Source organism: Amborella trichopoda, chromosome 11 (assembly GCF_054954075.1).
Source record: "Amborella trichopoda isolate Santa Cruz 75 chromosome 11, AtrichopodaSantaCruz75HAP2 v2.0, whole genome shotgun sequence".
NCBI classification, from domain to species: Eukaryota; Viridiplantae; Streptophyta; class Magnoliopsida; order Amborellales; family Amborellaceae; genus Amborella; species Amborella trichopoda.
The window spans coordinates 43,465,245-43,485,575 of record NC_142346.1 but is presented as its reverse complement, the minus strand read 5'-3'; the positions used below and the strand labels follow the sequence as shown (position 1 = coordinate 43,485,575).

Below are 20,331 nucleotides of genomic sequence, written 5' to 3'. Positions count from 1 at the left end.
CTAAAATTCCAAAGTCACGCTTAATGGTAAAACCAGGGGCATTTTCGTCCACCTGAAACTAAAACCATCGTTCCTCGTTCACCCTCTACATGCAAATTGGAAACCAAAACCAGGAGCTTCGCCAAATCCGCGTTCTATCAATTAAATATGAAAAAAACTCTCTCTCTCTAGCCGATGTTTCACACTATAAATACCTGGAAAAAGCCAGAACCCATCCATCCAAAGTGGAACCAAAGCATACAGTCCACTTTCTTTGCTTTACAGTCAATTTAGTTTTCATCAAACAGAGAGAGAGAGGGGGAGGGGTTAGAGCGAGAGTTCAGGAAAAGAGGGACAGTTTGCTCTTGGGTTTTATACTTGTAATAAGTTAAGAGAGATCATGGGTAGTACCGCTGGTCAAGTGATTCGCTGCAAAGGTGGAGAGGCCTTTCCCCTGTTTCATCTACTTTCCTTTCATATTTGTGTTCATCTCTCTTGAATTTCATCTCACAGAAGCCGTCGTTGAGATCATCGGTTTGGCAGAAACCCATTTTGGTTACTGCCCATATGATGATTTCATGATGATTTTGAAAGCTTAATTTGTACTGAAGTTTTTGCAGAGATCCTTCTTTTACAAAATGCTTGTTGGTTTCTTACTGTAAATCATGATTCTTCTTTCTAAGAATGTTATTTTAATTTGGTTCATTTTTTTAATGGTTATTTTAATTTCGTTCATTTTGTTAATGGGTTTTGTGGGGTTTCAGCTGCTGTTGCATGGGAAGCAGGGGAGCCATTAGTGATAGAGGAGGTTGAGGTCGCTCCTCCTCAGGCCATGGAGGTCAGGCTCAAGATCCTATACACTTCTCTGTGCCATACTGATGTCTATTTTTGGGAGGCCAAGGTATTCAGTTATACTTAATCTCTCTCTCTTCTGTTTTTGTTTCTTTACAAATCACATATTCTATCTCTAAGTTGGTTAATTAATGTTCTGGTAAGAGATATGAGATTGAAGAATTCAGTGTTTATTAGTAATGACGATCCAAGTTTTGTGATTTCAGGGCCAGAAGCCACTGTTTCCTCGTATCTTCGGTCATGAAGCAGGAGGGTATGCTCTCTCTCTTTCTCTATCTCTCTCTCTCTCTCTCTGTCACACACACACACACTGCTTTTATTGTCATCTGCTCATTGTATTCTTAAGGATATGAAGTTCTTCTGCTAATCTTGGAAATTTCATTACTTTTGCACGAATTTAGTTTTTTAACTCAAAATCAGACCGTGTAGTGAGTATTGTCTGGCTAGTTGGGTTTGCCTACTTTTTGTATTTCTCGACTCTCTGTTTTTTGCATTTATTACTTTTAGTAATGAACTGCTTCTTATGTGCCATTTTATGGTTCATGGGGTATTTTTATCAGTTAGATGATATGTTATTGGTTAATTATACTTTGTTAATCATGTTTGTAGTTGTTTTATGGGAGGTACCAGTTTCAAATTTTATTGATTTGATATAATAATGTCGATTAATTATATCTGTTTGCTTATGGGATCTAAAACCGGTACTCAATTTTGAGTTTTTACTAAAAAGATTATCAGCTTTTAACTTCTGTATCTCATGAATTTTTTGTTTAGTTTTTAGCATTTATATTTTGGATGTAAACTTGAGACTTGAGAGTTACCCAATACTATAATTTGATTTTGGTTGAAACCGACCAATACTCTGAAAATTGAAGCCTTGATCACTGATCATCATTCTTGGAGTTATGATCACTGATTTTGAAACCTAGTAATGTGAGAATTTGACAATGAAAATGAATAAAATCCTTTTTCTTTTGTAAATCAGGCATATGCATATTTTCTTTTATCCAAAAACCTATCAGTTTTTGGTCTCGTTCACAATTTCGATCAATATGCAGTTCTTATGACTTTATCCCTCGATCTTGTAATTATGCCCATCTTAAATGGTTATAGCTTCGGCTCTTCATGGATCATACTTCGTAGTTCATATAATGGTTGATCATACTATCGTAATCATTCAAATTCTGATAATTGTAGTGCTCTCTCCTCCCTCTAATAGGGTGGTGGAGAGTGTTGGTGAAGGTGTGACAGAGCTTCAGCCAGGAGACCATGTCCTCCCTGTCTTCACAGGTGAATGTAAGGAATGTGCTCACTGTAAATCAGAGGAAAGCAATATGTGTGACCTTCTTCGCATCAACACAGATAGAGGGGTGATGCTTAGTGATGAAAAATCCCGATTCTCAATAAATGGAAAACCGATTTATCACTTTGTTGGGACTTCCACTTTCAGTGAATACACAGTCGTCCATACAGGATGTGTAGCTAAGATTGATCCCACTGCTCCCCTTGATAAAGTTTGTGTTCTCAGCTGCGGTATTTCAACAGGTTAGTTAAGATCTCGATTAATTCGGTTCCTTTTACTTTGTTATGTTAATTAGTTGATTTTGGTTCCTCTGTTTATAGCATTTCTACAGTTGCTTTGTTTTGATATCTAGTTCCATGGATTGTTATGAATTATGGAATTGATTGTGTTTGTCGGTTTCGTGATAAACAGGTTTGGGTGCAACTTTGAATGTCGCGAAGCCAACTGAAGGATCATCAGTGGCTGTTTTTGGATTAGGGGCTGTCGGCCTTGCTGTATGTCTGATTACACTCTAAACAATATATGATGCCTTTCTCTCTCTCTCTCTCTCTCTCTCTCTCTCTCTCTCTATATCTCTCTCTCTCATTATCATTGAATTGTTGCACATTAAGGCTGCTGAAGGAGCAAGACTTGCTGGTGCTTCAAGGATAATTGGTGTTGATGTGAATCCAAAAAGATTTGAAGAAGGTAATATCTCGAACATATCCATAAAAAAAGCCGAACATAATATTTTACAATCATAATACTTTTCCCCTGTTTTTGTTTGATTTTCTTAAAATTTCTTCTTTTTTTTTTTTCTAGCCAAAAAGTTTGGCTGTACAGAGTTTGTGAACCCAAAAGACTATGACAAACCAGTCCAAGAGGTACCTTCCTCAACTCTTGCTTCAATCATCCCATTCTCCAAATTCGAATGTTACAAATTGTTGGGTTTGTTTAAGATGTAATCGAGTGAAATTATTGGTTATCTAAGTTTACCATTATACTCTGGGTATTTGAATTTATTTGATCAGTAGTCTTTCGTCTAAATTACCATAATATGCTCTACAAAACTGAGTTGTTTGAACTGCTCTTGGGGCCCTTTTCAGGTGCTAGTGGAGATGACTAATGGTGGGGTGGACCGTAGTGTTGAATGTACAGGGAACGTCGATGCTATGATTGCTGCTTTTGAATGTGTTCATGATGTAAAGCTTTTCTCCTCCATTCTATTATATGGAATTTAACAAAATACACCTAAAATTTGAACGATTTAACATTTTACGCCATATATAATTTGATAAATTTCCAAACCCATTTTGACATTTCATTTGATGGGCTATTTGAAATTTGATAAAGAAAAATGATGGCTATTTGAAATTGGATTCAAGAATATGGGTAGATGTTGAATAGCTCAAATGTTTAGTTTGTTTTTATAAATTTCCTTCTGTTATTTAGCTCCCTTATGATTAAAACATTTATTTATGTATCTATCAATGTGTACGTCCACTTATGTATGCTTTCCTATCTTTTGTATACATATTTATGTGTGCTTTTGATTACATAACATATAATAATTTTGATTGAACACTGCTATTTGTTTGGAATTTTGTTATCAGGGGTGGGGTGTAGCTGTGCTAGTTGGGGTACCTCACAAGGATGCAGTGTTCAAGACACACCCCATGAATATGCTCAATGAAAGGACTCTCAAAGGAACGTTCTTTGGCAACTATAAGCCGCGTTCTGATCTTCCCTCTGTTGTTGACAAATACATGAAGAAGGCAAGTTATTGTACTCAGAGAAAGAGATGCTATTTTTATGTTCCTGATTAAATTGTTTATTAATCTTCTCAATGGTGTGTAAAGGAGAAAGGAGATTCTTTTGAATGAAGATTAGTACTAACTAATATGTGATAACTAACGATGCAGGAACTTGAACTGGAGAAATTCATCACACATTCAGTCCCATTCTCAGAGATCAATAAGGCTTTTGATTACATGCTCGAAGGGGATGGCCTTCGCTGTATCATTCGGATGGGAGAGTAATGTCAAATAGAGGAGTGTAATAGCTTCAGTTCGGTTTCAACTCGTATTGCTTTCGGTTCCTGAAACTTGAAGAAGCAAAAAGAAATAAAGTACTTGTTGGTGGTTGCTTCTAGTTTAATCGGGTTATCTTTTTTGAATCTTCATTTTTATCTGTTTTTTTTCCTATTTTATGAGGTGTTTAACCTCTTTGTTTCTTTTATGTGGTTTGTAAATGATTGTAACTGGTCGTTGTTTAGTTAATGGTAATCCTTTGTGAATGAAATTATCTTGTTTATGGTAATAGTTGACATTATTTTTTTTTTTTTCTTTTGGGAGACATACATAGAGAGAGAAAAAGAGAGAGATCAGTAGAGTTCGTTATCAGCTACAACGGAACAACAAAAAGTCATTTATTAGAGAGAGAAAGAGAGGTGATTAGCTTCAATGAACCAATGAAGTTTATTTATTTGGTTACAGGGGAGAGCGATGAGAAAAAGAGCTGAAAAATGGGACAACTATCTCTGACTTACAACTACTCTCGCTATTCTTCTGGCTCATTAGAGATTCGTCTCCGCTCTTTTCATTCTCAAATATGTCTTCTTTCATCTCATCCTTCACAGTCTCTTCTTCATAACTCTTACTGCAACTGCTCTGTTCAGTGCTGAGATTGTAGAGAGAGGAAGAGGAGGAAGAATTGGAGTCCAGAAATGGCTGCAAGAGCAAGACTTTGAAGACCCAAAAACAGCTGAGACAACCCATCTCTTTTCTAGTTTGTAGAACAGAAATCTCCGTGGAAATGGTTTGAGATGCAGTGATGGGTTTGTTATTACTATGCAGAGCAACAATCTCCTTGTAAATGGTGTGGGAAAACTCTGATTTCTTGCAGATCAAGCCACATTTGTCGGACATCGGGAAAATGTGTTTGTGAGTGATTTGGAGAAAAATTTGTAGTGAGAGAATGGTGATCTGCTTTATATGAGAGAGAAAGAGTGGTTGTCTCCATCAAGAAGAGATGGAGAGAGAGAGAGAGACTCGGAATCTACTTCTTGGAAAGCATGGGATGGCTTTGGTGCTATCCATCTTCCGGTGTGTGAGAATGAGATGACTTTCAAGCAGTGTTTTAAAAATCGGCGAGTCGCTCGGTTCGACCCGGGAACAGGCACAGTTCGTGTCGGTTTCGATACAGAACCGAGAATCATCCGATTTTAGAGAAGAACCGTCGGTTCTAATCCGGTTCTATCCGGTTTACCCGGTTTCCTCACTGTATGAGTGCGTTGCGCACGTGCACGCGTGTTATACGTGTGAGGTTATCTTAATATTTCTACACAAACATTTTAATTTATGTTACATATGTATTTATATACCAAAGTGGAATACTCATCTTTTGATGTGGGATAATTTTCAAACATCATTAAATTAAAAGGGAATTTAAATATATTATATTAATCATCAAGTATAACCACATATGGTGAGGTGGTGTGGTGGTTAAAACCTTTGTTTTTTCATGTGATCAAGGTCGAGTCCCCCCGTGGGCGTTATTTTTTTGTGTTGTATAGTTTTTGTTGTATATATTGTATAAATATTTTTGTAAATAATATAAAAAGTATAAAAAAATGAAAAATAAAAAAGTTAAATTTTTGTATAGTAGTTAATTTTTGTTGTATATAGTGGTATAATTATTTTTTTAAATAAAATGAAAGGCATAAAAAAATAAAACATAAAAAGTTTATTCTATTTGAAATCTCCATCTTTCTACTAACAATCTCTTTCACTAAATTTATTATAGAAACCTAAAAAAATAAATTTTTGAAAAATTGAAGTGTTATTTCCAAAATTTTTACGCATTTTATTAATTTTTACATTGATAACCAAATATTTTATTTTATTTATTAATTTTTACATCACAAATCATGTAATGTACTATTTTTCTTACAGTTGTCAATAATACATTTTAAATTAGATAATATTATAAAATATTTTTAATTTGTTATTATTTGTCTAATAAAATAATTATAAAATGTAAACTAATAATTATAATTTAAGTATATAATATTATAGTTAATTAGGTTTTAATAATTTTGGATTATAGTTAGTTAGGCTGTAATAATTTGGATTTTTTTATTAGATTAGGGTTTTTTGCCAAAACGAGATTTTAATGGCCATTCTTTCATTGATTAGTCTACTCTTTATAATAGTCCATGTATAATTATATATTTTATCTATGATAATTCTATGATTTTTCTTTTATGTGATGCAAATTTAATGGTTAACATAAATTTATACATGGAAAAAGCATCTCAATATTCACAAATTGATGAAAAAAATGAAAGTTAATAATGTAGTACCTTCATTTCTTATTGGATTCTTAAAAAACAATATTTATAATGAATTTTAATAATTTTTTTGGATTTTTTTGAAGCTTTAATCTGACCGATTCAGTCGATTCTCGATCCGGATGGCCGATTCTCGATCCGAATTGCCGATTCGCCGATCAGGATCGGTTTTTGAGATGCCCGATCGGGGTCATTCATCCGCTTTTTAAACCATTGCTTTCAAGTGTGAAAGGATTCCAAAGTCCAATTTACTAATGAAGTATAGGGTCCATATTGATTTTTTAAACCCTCGTAACGAAAACGACTCAAAATAGATGGTTATTACTCGGAAGGACGGCCCCTCAAAGTTTTTTATTTTTAATAAATTTGTCTTCAGTCCGATTTTTTAATCATTGTACCGTTTGGTAACATCAATTGCCCATGTAGACCTCATTTTTTTTTTAAGGTTTAGATGTTTGTAACACCGGACCGCATTTAGACTTTATTTTTTGAAGGTTTAAGTTGGTTCTATGTTTTTAACATGGAATACATTTAGGCGTCATTTTTTGAAGGTTTAAGGCGATCCAATGGTTATGTTTACGTTTCAATTTGTGCCGATTTCTGGGATGAGATTTGCTCAAATTTTAGAAGAAACTCAGTTATGTTTTTAAATGTAGAGAAAGTTGGGTCGTTTGAATTATGAGCTCAGAAAAATCTCAGATCTATACAAATCCGGTCTTTTTTCGGGTCCACTAGCAGCGTCAGCTCCAAATTCGTATTTTGATATAAAAAAAGCGCTTATAAAATTAATTAAATCTAACAATAAATTAATTTTCAGAAAAATAAAATAAAACATAAAATTAAAAGAAGAAAACCAAACTAAATTAAACAAAAAAAAATAGATACTTACCTCTAGGGATCCGAAACTCGAAATTTCGGGTTTGGATTAGGTTACTCTTCCGATTTGTGCAACTATCTCATTTTTTGGATGCATTTGTTTGCTGGAATTGGTAGATCTAAGGTTTTTTATCTAGATATAATGTTCCTAAGGCAAAGAGAAAAACTAAGAAATTTAGATAGGGTCTATCTAGGATTTTCTCGGGATTAGAGAAGAATTTTCTTAGTTTTTTAAGGGTTTAGGATCTCCAAAGGTTGAATATGAATTCTGGATTTTTACGAAATTTGAGCATTGTTTTTTGGAATTTTTCCAATTTTTTAGAAATTTTTTAATTGTTTTTTTTCTAGTTTTGGGTTATTTTTCTAATTGTAGGATTTTCTCTTGATCTCTTTTCTCCTTTTTGAGTTATGGAATGGGTATTTATAAGATTCAATCCATGAATTTTCTTAATTTTTTTAGATTTTTTTGGATTTATCTTGGAGTTTTTGCCTTATCTAATTAAAAAAAAAACATTTACTATATCATAAAATGCCTTTTTTGCATCATTAAATGTATTTACTGCATCATTAGAACGCGCCTCGGACTGGCCGTCCGTATCACTGCCCTGCCCTCGGCCCGACACTCTGCCCTCGGCCTCTAAGGCCTAAATTATAATTTGTTGGATCTTTTTATCCTTGGGTTCGATTCAAGCGATTCTCGGACAATTGGAAAGTTCTCAGGGTCTGCTTAAAGTTTGGATAGTTTTGAACAGTTTTGGAATAATTATATTGGGTCTAGATTGCCTATGGTTTACTAAGGTTTTTGTTGTCATTCGGGCTCATAATCAAGGCTTTTAGGAGTTTTTTTATCCAAAATTTCGAGGGGGTGGCTACAGGTTCTAACATCGAACCACATTTAGACCTCACTTTTTGAAGGTTTAGGACGATCCGATATTTCTAGCATTGTACCGCATTTAGGCCATATTTTTTGAAGGGTCTAACATCGAACTGTGTTTAGACTTCAATTTTTGAAGGTTTAATATGTTCATAAAATGAAAAAAATAAATTTAATATGCAATCGAATGTTTAAAACATCGGATTGGAGGTAAATTTTTTTAAAAAATAAAAATAAGGGAAAAAGACCTCTACATAAATATCGCATATCATCACATAATAATGGTTAAATAAAATGATATAGATGTAATTTTCTCAAAAAAAACCTAAAGAGGATCGAAGATGATGGAGAGAGAGATTGAAGATGAGGGAGAGAGAGGGGTTCCATTTTCTAGAGAGAGAAAAAGCATTATGAAGTTAGTGAAGTAAAGTCTTTTCATAATCAAGGGCATGGCAAAGCCGGAGCTTCCACCAAATCTTGTGTTTTTTTGTTTTTGTAAGAAGTACGAAGTTGTTTTGAGAACCATTAAATTGATGGCCATCACTTGAATATAAACCATAACTAGATGGCTTCCATAACATGTCGAAAGATTCTATGCTCCTGTGATGGTTGTTTGTAGATTCAATCTCTAACATGAAATCTTATGCTGGAGAAACTTTGAGAACCCAAAATTCAAGAACGCAAACTCTTTAATCTAGTGACCAACTTTAAAGGGAACTTTTTGATTTGCAGTCCATCAATCCTTACGAAAAATAATAACCTCATCTTGCTTGATAGGAGATTGTCCTTAGATAATTGGATGGTTAGATATAACTTTTATAAGTATTTTTTTCTCTTTCTGGGAACTCATCACATGATTTAATGTGGATCTCAATGGAAAGAACTTCACATTGAACTACTTGACATTTTACCTGTTGTATAATTTGACATGTCACTTGATGGGCCACTTGAAATTTGATAAAAAATAAATAAATGATGGGCTATTTGAAATTGAATTAAACAATTTGCGTAAATGTTGAACTTCGGTGTGTTTTTATAAAATTCCTTATGTTATTTGGCTCCCTTTTGATTAAAGCTTTTATTTATATATCTGGCAATCTGTATATGTATTTATGTATGCTTTTATATCTTTTTGTATACCTATTTGTGTGCTTTTGATTGCATAACATATAAAAGTTTTGATTGAACACTTTTGTTATTTGTAAATTTGTTAACATGGCTGGGGTGTAGCTGTGCTGGGGTGCCTCATAAAGATGTAGTGTTCAAGACACCCTATGAATGTGCTCAATGAACGGACTCTCAAAGGAACGTTCTTTGGCAATTATAAGCCACGTCGGGATCTTCCCTTTGTTGTTGACAAATACATGAAAAAGGCCCACATTACATGTTTTAACTACTCAGAGAGAGAGAGAGAAGCTATTTTTATGTTCTTGATTGAATTGTTTACCTTTCAATGGTGTATAGAGGATAAAGGAGATTCTTCTGAATGAAGATTGGTATTAACTAATATGTGATAACTAATGAAGCAGGAACTTAAGTTGGAGAAATTCATCACATATTCAATCCCATTCTCAGAGATCAATAAGGCTTTCGAATACCTGCTCAAAGGGGTCGACCTTCTCTGCATCATTCGAATGGAAGAGTGATGTCAAATAGGGGAGTGTAATAGCTTCAGTTTAGTTTCAACTTTTTTGCTACTAGTTCATGAAACTTGAAGATGCAAAAAGAAATAAAGTACTTGTGGGTGGTTGAGTCAGCTCAACTGGATTACTTTTTTTGAAGCTTCATTTGTTTCTAGTGTTTTTCCTATTTCATGAGGTGTTTAACCTCATTATTTCATTTTAGTGTTTTATAAATGACTGTAACTAGTTGTTGTTTAGTTAATGTAATCTTTTGTGAATGAAATTCTCTTATTCCTGGTATTATTCATTTGTGACTTTTTTTTATAATTTTTTTTTTTTTTTAGAGAGAGAGAGAGAGATTAGAAGAGCTGGTTATCAAGTACAATGAAAAAACAAAAGTTCAGTTATTTGGTTGAGGGAGAGAGAGAATGATACAAAAAGAGCTCGAGAAATTAAATCTGGTCTTCTTTTGATCTTGAACAAGTCTAACTTCAACAATAATAGAGAAAATAAGTTAGTTGTAAATCAAGCCATAGGAAGAAGAAGTTCTCTTTTCTTCATTCACAAAATCTCTCTTCAAAAAAATGTCCCTTAAAAGTAATTCCAACAATCATAAAATAAATAAACAAGTCTAACAACACCTCCTATAAAGATAAAAAGTAAACCCATATCCTTGAAAATCAATTCTAAAAAACAATAAATAAATAAACATCTCGAATACCATTTGCATTGTACTCCCCTGGTTGGAAAAAAATTTGTCCCGAGTTTTTCCTCTTGCCTCTTCCCCCTCCCTTTGTTGATGGTGAAACTCTACATCTCCATGCAATTGTTCTTTGTAAGGCATGAGGCTAAACAACCAGGATGCACCTCTGATAGTCATCCATTCAGCACAAATGGCTGACAAGGCATTACTGATTGAGAATTCAAAATTGACTACCCTTGAAGATGATGAAGAATTATTTCCCACCAAAAAATTTTGATTCCTGATCGAAAAAAACTTTCTCTCATGTCTGGTATTGAAAGAATTGCCCTGGAAATAAGCTAATACTAACACTCCATGATTTCAACATAAGTTGCAAACTTTATTAATTCTCAAAAATCTTCAAGGAAGTGAGGTTCATGTTTCACAATGATGCCCTTAGCTAATGACAAAACTGTAGCTCAAAACATTACCAAGCTTGATAAATACTACCCAAGAACTTGGAAATCGCTATGATTGCTTTGAGGCTCAGCTGATTCATTCCTTTGAGTGCAAGGAAGAAAGATATGGCCTCACAACTTAAAGAAATGTGCAAAATGTCAATGAAACTACCACTGAGGTTTATGCCTACATGCTTGTCTTCGTTATCTAATTCAAACCCCTCTTTAGGTCTCAAATTCGGCATGAAAACATGGACTTGCTTTACATGTTCAAGAATGACAGGAGTTGTAAATGCCAACAAGGAGCTAGCAAAAATCAGCTCACTCAATGTCAAGTGTAAGCCCATGAAATTTGAAACAAAAATAAGATATTATCCTCCATGAACTTGAACAACACAAGTTCCTATCATAAAACCCCATCTAAGAGCATCTTTATGCTGTCAATTCTTAAAATAAAATTTTGTGCATTCCACAATGAACCACAGTTGGCACAAAGTGCTATAAAAGAATTCCCTAAAGAATTCTTTATAAAATCACTTGAATCTAAGCTCCATTTAACACCTAACCCATGAACTTGAACACTCAAGGCTGAATCCCTTGAATTCAAATGCATGCGCACACTGTTAGCAACAGAGAGGGCATAATCATAAGGTCTAAAATCACGACAAAACAAAAGAAGAAAGAAATTCAAGATGCCGTGGCCCATGCCTTCTCTGAGAACTCCAATGTGCCATTTCACAAAAATCATTGCCATTGTAATTCATGGAATCAAGCATGAAGTTTGTAATAAAGAACTTACAAACACTAAAATAGGGTGATAAAAGTGCATTGGCTAATGAATCTGCACCTCAAAGCATTAGTATGGATTTGAATAATGACTCTCTCCATATATCTGTTGTGCCACTCTAATGCATAAACACTAGTAAGACCAGAATAAAAAAGTAGAAAACCATGGGCCTCCATCTCCCTCCAACATTGTGATTGATTATAAAAAAAAAATTGAGAAATTCGGCCATGAATATTGAAGTGGACTAAGACAAGTCATATATTCAACCCATTGTGTCTTTTAGTCCAAACTTCATTATTTGAGATCAAAATCTTCCACTGAAAACAAAATATTGACTATGCCTTTCTTTCACTATTGAAGACATCATTATTGATATGTAGATGGATATTACTTATATCAAAGCCATTATCAAGGAACCTAATTGAAAATACCTTAAGTTCCTTGATGTGCATCTCCCATAGCCCCACAGATTTAGAATAGATATTGAGAGAAATGCCATTACAAGTACTATCATCAATATCATTTCTCTCTATAGGTTGTTGGATTAAGAGTAGAGCCACAATCTCGTCTTTAGAAGACTTGGGTGGAATCTCCTTGGTCAACGACAACAAAGATGGTTTATGTCTAACTATCAACAATTTGCTTTGATCAGAAGCTATTGCCTCTGCTTTCTCATCCAATCCTAAATCCCTTTTGATTACAATTATAAAATGCTTTTCCTTGCTCATTAAAAGGGATTCACTTACAAATTCAATATTGTCTTTAACAAAGATAGTATTAGAAGTTAAAATTTCCATATAATTTACACAATATTGAATTTTGTCATTATTAGATTTAAAATACTCATCATTCCATCAATAAAACTATTAAGCATATCCCCAATTATCCTTCTTTTTTCAGTAGATTGATCTACAAATACATATACCCTTTTTAATCTACAAATACATATACCCTTTTCTTATTAGATTTAGGGATTTTTGTATCTATCAATGCATCAACCTCCCTAGTGAGATATTTAGGATTTTCTTTGATTAAGAAATCACATACTTTTATCAATTTATTTGTGTAATGCTTAGATCGAAGTTTTGTTGTAGGGATAATAATTCCTTGGGTTGGAGGTGTCAATCTCCTAGCCTGGGATGATCATGCTTTAGGGGTGGATTTGAATGTGGTAGAATTTTTTATCTGCACATCCCTATATTGATTTCGATCTACTCCCTTAGGCCTATAACATTGACTTTGTGGTTGTTGGTTACCTAATTTTTCTCTACGCTTATGCTCTCGTCGATGCCGTTTTGCATCGAACTCATAAGTACAATCAAGCATAGCATCAAGCTGTTCCCATTTAGACTCGTGTTTTGATTTACGTCCTTCTCCACAAGAACTCGCACAATATAGATATAACAACGTAAATCTCATCTTGTTCGATGTGTGATGTTGCAATCTTGCTTTTTGCAACAATTTTTCAACCATCCCTGTCAAGTCATAAATTTTCTTATATTTTTTGTCATGCTCGGTATTCCTATAGTTGCGACCCCCACGACTAGCCGTTGCAGTAGCTTGGACCATTCTCTAATACCAAATGATGTGAGAGGAGCACAGGAAATTAAATCCAACATTCTTTCGGTTTTACACAAGCACAAATTCAACAATAATAAAAAAAAAGTAGTAGTAAATACAGCTATGGGAAAAAGAACCTATCATTTCTTCGATAACTCTCTCGAGAAAAAATATTTCTCAAAATTCATCTCAACAATCATAAAGTAAACCCACATCCCTGAAAATCGATTCGCAAACAAAAAAGAAAAAAGAAAGCTTGGATGTGATTTGCATAAGATACAAAGGTGATTTGCTTCAATGAACCAAAAATAAAATTTATTTATTTGGTTACACGGGAGAGCGATGAGAAGAAGACTTGAAAAATGGGACAACTATCACTGACTTGCAACTATCCTCGCTCTTCTTCCGACTCATTACAGATTCATCATCACTCTTTTCATTATCGCATATCTCTTTTTTCATCTCATTCTTCGCGGTCACTTCTTCATGTCTCTTAATGCAACTGCTCTGTTCAGTGCTGAGATTGTAGAGAGAGAAAGAGGAGGAAGAATTGGAGTCCTGAAATGGCTGCAAGAGCAAGACTTTGAAGACCGCAAAACAGCTGAGAAAACCCATATCTTTTCTGGTTTGTAGAGCCAAAATCTCTGTAGAAATGGTTTGAAATGCAGTGATGGGTTTGTTGTTATTACATGTGCATAGCCACAATCTTCTTATATATGGTATGGAAAAGCTCTGGTTTATTGTGGATCAAGCAAATCAAATTTTGATGAGAGAGAAAGAATTTTTGATGAGAGAGAAAGAGTGGTAGTTTCCATCAAAGAGAGAGAGAGAGTGGGAATCAACTTCCTGGAAAGCATGAGATGGATTTGGTGACATCCATCTTCCGGTGTGTAAGAATGGGATGACTTTGAAGTGAGAAACGATCCCCAACTCCAATTTACCATAAAAGCGTAGAGAGAATTGAAGATGGCGGGGAGAGCGAGAGGTTCCATTTTCTAGAGAGAAAAATTTCATTATCTAACTCTGGTCAACAACTAAATTATTCTCGTAGGCGGTGTTTAATAATTGGAAGAAGGAATTTTTCGATGACTATACAAGTACGGTGTTTAATGCCGAATACTATACAATAAAGAAGTTCCACTGGGAGCTTTTTTATACCCTTGTGCCTAAAATGATGGAACTTAAAAAATATTGTTAATTTATATTTGTATTATGTTTATGTTATATATATATATATATATATATAAATAAATAAAATAAGACTTTCTCACATTTATTTGTGTAGGACTCTTAAAAAATTATCATTAAAATTGGTACGGATCTCTAGAAAAGTCACGTCTCACACCTATATGATAAATTTTCTAGAGATCTATGCCAACTTTAATGGTGATCATTTGGGGTCCTACACACAAAAGTGAGGAGAGGGTCCTATAGGATCATTACTATATATATATACGGGATATTATAAACTTGACAACCTTTCAAATTGCAAAAGTTCAAGATAGAGAGAGTTGTGAAGGATGAATTTATTAATTTTATTGTTTATTTTTTAAAAAAGTTGTTTTTGTGGGGCAAATTTGTAAATATTATTACAAGACAAAGGGTATTTTTATCATCTCCATAAGGGGTAAAATTAAAATTTTATCTAAACAACAATGACACTCTACAAATAAAGTTCTAGGACACTAACTTCCAAAATGTCATTATACTTTTGTAAAAATTTCAAATTTGTCATTGTTTAATGATAAAGTTACCTATTTTAATAATTTTTTAATAAAAAATAATGATTATTTTGATAAATATACTCATCACAACCTTTTTTAACTTGAACCTTTGTATTTTGAGGGGTTGTTAATTCTAGACAAACCCTATATATATATATATATATATAATATAATATAATATAATATAATATAATACAAATAAATATAAAATACACTATATTATATATTATATAACATCTATTTTATATTTTATTGTATAATATATAATATATTTTATGTAATATAAGCTGTTATATATATATATATATATAATATTACATAATATAAAATATAATATATTTTTTGTATAATATAGTTTATTTACATGATAGGTATTTACAATACAATAGATAATTATTTACAATACAATATATATTATATATTATTTTATGTCTAATATAAAAAAATATTTCATATATAATATTTTAATAATTTTTAAATGAACAGGACTTTATTTTTGAACAGGTTGTTAAACACAGGTACCTAAAACTTCTTTAATATGCCAATAAATTACCAAACATATACACTTATAACTTTCTTCTAACGGCTTTTTTCCCAATTAAGAAGAACTTTTAATTTTCAGGAACAATTACCTGTAGTGAGCAAACATGCATGTAATGAAGGGCAAGGGCAAGGGCAACGGCAAGGGCAACGGCAACGGCAAGGGCAAAGGTGCACCTTTCACGAAATTGTGTTTGTTTCGTAAGAAGTGTGATGTTGTTTAAAAAGTCATTAAATTGACATTGTTTTATAGAAGTCGTCGCTTTTATATTAGCCATAAAACGGCTTCTATAGCGTGTCCAAAGATCCTTTGCTCCTCCAAGAGTTTGTTGGGAGGTTCACTCTCTAGTATAAAACCTTACGCATGAGCAAGCTTAAGAACCCAAAATTGAAGGGCTCAACCTCTTTAATCTAGTGGCCAACTTTAAAAATGAACTTCTTTTTATTTGCACTCTACCGATCCTTGTGAAAAATAATATCCTCATCTTGATTGTTTTTTGGTTAAATCATTGGGGGGATGGCCCCTACCTTTTTTTTTCATTAATTATAAAAGAAATAAGAATGCAACTCGTAGTTTCATAACCCTAGAATAGAGCATTATGCAACATCCTCATCTTGATTGGAAATTGTCGTCAGATAATTGGATGGTTAGCCACATATTTTATAAGTAATTTTTTTCTTTCTTTATGGGAAAACTTATGATTTAATGTGGATCTCAATGGAAAGGTGTTCACGTTGGGCACGTTTGCAATTGAATGTACAGAAAGAATTGAATCATCTACTTATTGTAGGTATTATATACTTGGAATGTACAGAAAGAATTGAATCATCTACTTATTGTAGGTATTCTATACTTGGAAATAACGTAATATAATATTTGGGGCTTGAAGTTCCTACGCCTGTTGAGATTGAGTGACAAGACAAAAAGTGATAGAATTCGAAACGAATACATTTAGGAGAATTTAGGTGTCGACTAATAGGCGATAAGATAAGAGAAAGCAAACATAGGTTGGCTGGCCATGCGTCGTGCATATCCAATACAGTACTTGTTAGGAGGTGCGAGTTAGTTTAAGTACAAGGCTAAAAAAAAACAAGGGTAGATCCAAGATAACATAATTGGAGGTAGTGAGAAATGATATGGGAACTTATAGACTCACTGAAGGTATAGCCCTTAATAAAACTAAACGACAGAACATGATTCATGTAGTCGACATCAATTAATTGGCAAAAGACTTTGATGATGATGATGAAGCTCCTGTTCTTCCAAAACAAAAAATGGCTCATGTTAGATATAAAAACTTACCCCACTTCTTCAGTGGGGCTATCCACTATATCAATTTAAATGACAAATGCCCCTAAATGGAATAAGGAAATGGGTCACTAAAATAGTTGGATGTAATTTGTACAAGGGGCAAGCTTCTATGCTTTCCCTACAACATAAAACTTATATACTTCCCCTTATCCAATCGTCCATTCTGAATGGAGAGCTAAGATTGCTCCAATCAAAATGTCACATCTCTACACTATTTCTTTTTATTTTTTATTTTATGTAAACTATTTTGACACCAAAATTTGTATGTCCAATCCTCTATTAAATTCTCACTAATGAAAAATATAAAAAAAAATATTTTCAATAAAATAAAACGATCAAACTACTCATGAAAATTTCAAGGGGTATTTTGGTCATTATATTTTATCAAAAAATTATTTTTAATATTCTTTATAGGTGAGCCCCAACGAGACTATAGCATGTCCCAAATTTTATATTCATACAATTTGTATAAAAAAAATTAAAAATAAAATACTTTGAGACGTCAAATCTAAGATCAAACTGTGAGTGGCTCTCTTGAACAAAATTGGACAGTTGGATGGTCAGGGAAGCATAAATATTCTATGATGTAGGAGAAGTATGGAAACTTTTCCCTTGTAGAAGGTGTCAACCTTAGATAATCTAATTAAGGCGCACTTCTAAAGCTTATCTAAAGATGTAATTTTGGTGTCGAAAATTTTGATGACTTTTTTGGTTTCAGAAATTTCAATGATAACCTGAAAAACTACTTCACATCTTATTAGAAAATTTCAAACTCGAAAAATGGTGTAAAATCGAACAAATCTATGAATACTTGAAAATCTTGAGAATAGACAGTTTAGATAATGTATTACAAGTTGTATCATCTTTGGTACTTAATTTTTTTTTTCACATCCAGATATCTCAAGGTTGAGGTGATAAATTAGATGGCTTTTCACCATCAAAATAACTTTTTTCAATGGATTTTTCAGGCATGACTTTTTTGATGGAAAGGTTTGTGGTTACTTTCGTGCCACTAGAGGCCTTCGTCTAGGAGACCCTTTGTCTCCATTATTGTTCACCCTTGTTGGAGAATCGTTTAGTTTGATGATGAAATCTGTTATGGAAAAGAACGTTATTCATGGGCTCAAGATCCAAGGATATTGTAAGCAAATTTCGTACCTTCAGTATGTTGATGACACATTGTTATTGACCAGAGCCTCCCTCAAACAAATTCAATATGTTTGGCTGTTTTTGAGGTGTTATGCATTAATCTCGGGAGCTAAGGTAAACCTTTTCAAATCTAAGCTTATAGTGATCAATTGCTCCACTGAGGAACTTAGAGAATAGAATGCAAGGTTGGGTTGTGAAATAGAAGATTTTCCCTCCAAATACTTGGGTGTCCCTTTGGTAGATGGAAGGCTGTCGGTCTTAGTCTGAGATACTATCATTTAGAGGGCATAATACAAATTAAATGAATGGAAAAGCATATATCTTTCCTTTGGGGGAAGAATAACCTTGATAAACTCTTCCTTGGCTAAGTCCCTGGTTTACTTTCTCTCTCTATTTCAAGCCCCAGCCTCGGTGCTCAAGAAATTAGAAGTCTTAATGGGGAACTTCCTTTGGAGTGCCTCTCAAGAACACCGCAAATACAATTGGGTAAGATAGGAGCAAGTGTGTAGACCAAAGCATGAAGGGGGATTGGGTATTAGAAGATTGAAATATTTCAATGATGCACTGCTAACCAAATTGGCGGTGGAGGGTAGCTCAAGAACAAGACGTGGAGTGGCAGGAAATTATTCTGGCCAAATATGGGACAGATGAGTCAGATATTCTCCCCAAGAAACTCATAGAAGGAAGATCATCATCTTTTATTTGGAAAGGGATAGACTCTGTGAGGAATATGTTCAAGACTTATGCTCGGATGAAGGTGGGTGATGGTAGGTTTATGAAATTTTGGTTAATGAAGTGGATTGGGGATTCCACGCTGAAGCTTACCTACGCAGAGCTGTATAAACTGTCAGAAACTAAGAATAACTGCATTTATGAGATGCTCCAAGGAGAGGGTATGAATTGTACGTGGGACATTTCACTGCGAAACAAAAGGATAGATGCTATCTCTGAACAACAATTTATCTCCCTATTACAACTGCTTCATTATGTAGCTTATTTCCTCAGGAGAAAAGAATCTTTAATTTGGGAGTTAACGGCTGATGGTGCATTCTCAGTTAAATCTCTATATGCTGAAGTGTGCAATGACATGATTTTTCAGAGCTCTAATAGTCATACTAAGGTTTGGTCTGTCAAAGCCTCAAAGAGAATCACTACATTCTTGTGGCTTCTTGAACATGATAGAATATTAACTGGGTAAAATTCTGGTAGATGCTTGTATCCAATGCAAGTTAGATGCCTAGAGTAGTAGTCACATTTTCCAGCACTGTCCATTTTCCTATTCTATCTGGTGTTGGGTGGCCTCCATATCGAATGGGAATTGGGTAATGGCTCAGAATATTCATTAGTTCTTTAGAATGATTCTTAATCCCCCTTTCCCCTCGATGGGTAATCTTTTGTGGAGATTGGTGGTAGCAGCGGTCCTGTGGTACATTTAGAAAGAGATGAATGTCAGGATTTTTGAAGGGAGATCTCATTATATAAAGCACATTAAAAACTAGGTAATCCGAGGGACCACTTTATGGGTTCAGATTCTTTCGTAGCTTAATCTCTACCCTAAATATTGCTTTGCTACTAGTTTTTTGGAATTAATGACACATCACCCCCCTAAGATTGTTAAGTCTGCTGTATGGAAACCACCTCTGCAAGGGTGGCTCAAACTTAACTTTGATGGTAGTGTTCGAGCTGTTGAAGTTGTAGCCAACTATAGTGGTATTCTTAGAAACCATCTTGAAGATCCTATTTTCATCTACAGTGGGGGTTTGCAGTTTTGTGATATCAATGAAATCGAGCTTTGTGCAGTTAAGGAAGGGGTCAGCAGGCTTCAGGTTTGTCACTCTAAAGTTCTTGTCGAGGGTGATTTGGCAAACATTATTTCTTGGTACAAGCACCCTCACAAAGCCCCTTGGCTTTGGACTTCTGTCATGGATGACATCCAATTAGCCATTTCTAGCAAAAACGTCGTCTTCTGCCACGTTAATTGTGAAAAAAATGGTGCGGCTGATGTTCTAGCTAGGTCTGCCCCTTAGGTCTTTTTAGTTCTCCCCCCCTATCCCCCTCTCATCTTTGTTCTCCTCTCTTCTCTTCTTTGTTACGATCTTTGTAATATGTTGTAAGCTCGAGCCTTGGCTCCAATTAAAGAATCTAAGTTAACGATAAAAATAAAAAAAAAGGTTGAAAAGCTTTATACAAACATTTTCTGATTCAGAACTTAACCATTCTATATGTACCTTAAAGGATTATGCTTCTCTCTCTATCTCTCCACGTTCTATGGCTCGCTTTGAA

The 20,331-nt window shown here is 34.0% G+C and overlaps 2 protein-coding genes across 2 annotated transcripts; both read left to right on the top strand.

Moving 5' to 3' along the window:
• Window positions 1–260: 260 nt before the first annotated feature.
• On the top strand, window positions 261–4,429 carry LOC18448318 (alcohol dehydrogenase 1). Its single transcript, XM_006858388.4, has 10 exons — window positions 261–416; window positions 744–880; window positions 1,038–1,084; window positions 2,051–2,376; window positions 2,546–2,628; window positions 2,746–2,821; window positions 2,936–2,997; window positions 3,220–3,315; window positions 3,727–3,888; window positions 4,036–4,429. The coding sequence occupies exons 1-10, from the start codon at window positions 380–382 to the stop codon at window positions 4,150–4,152; spliced, it is 1,143 nt and encodes a 380-aa protein (XP_006858450.1). The 5' UTR covers window positions 261–379; the 3' UTR covers window positions 4,153–4,429.
• A 15,208-nt stretch (window positions 4,430–19,637) lies between these two features.
• LOC105421744 (uncharacterized) lies at window positions 19,638–20,075 on the top strand. Its single transcript, XM_011630335.1, has one exon. It carries the CDS (start codon window positions 19,638–19,640, stop codon window positions 20,073–20,075), a length of 438 nt encoding a protein of 145 aa, XP_011628637.1.
• The last annotated feature ends 256 nt before the right edge of the window (window positions 20,076–20,331 follow it).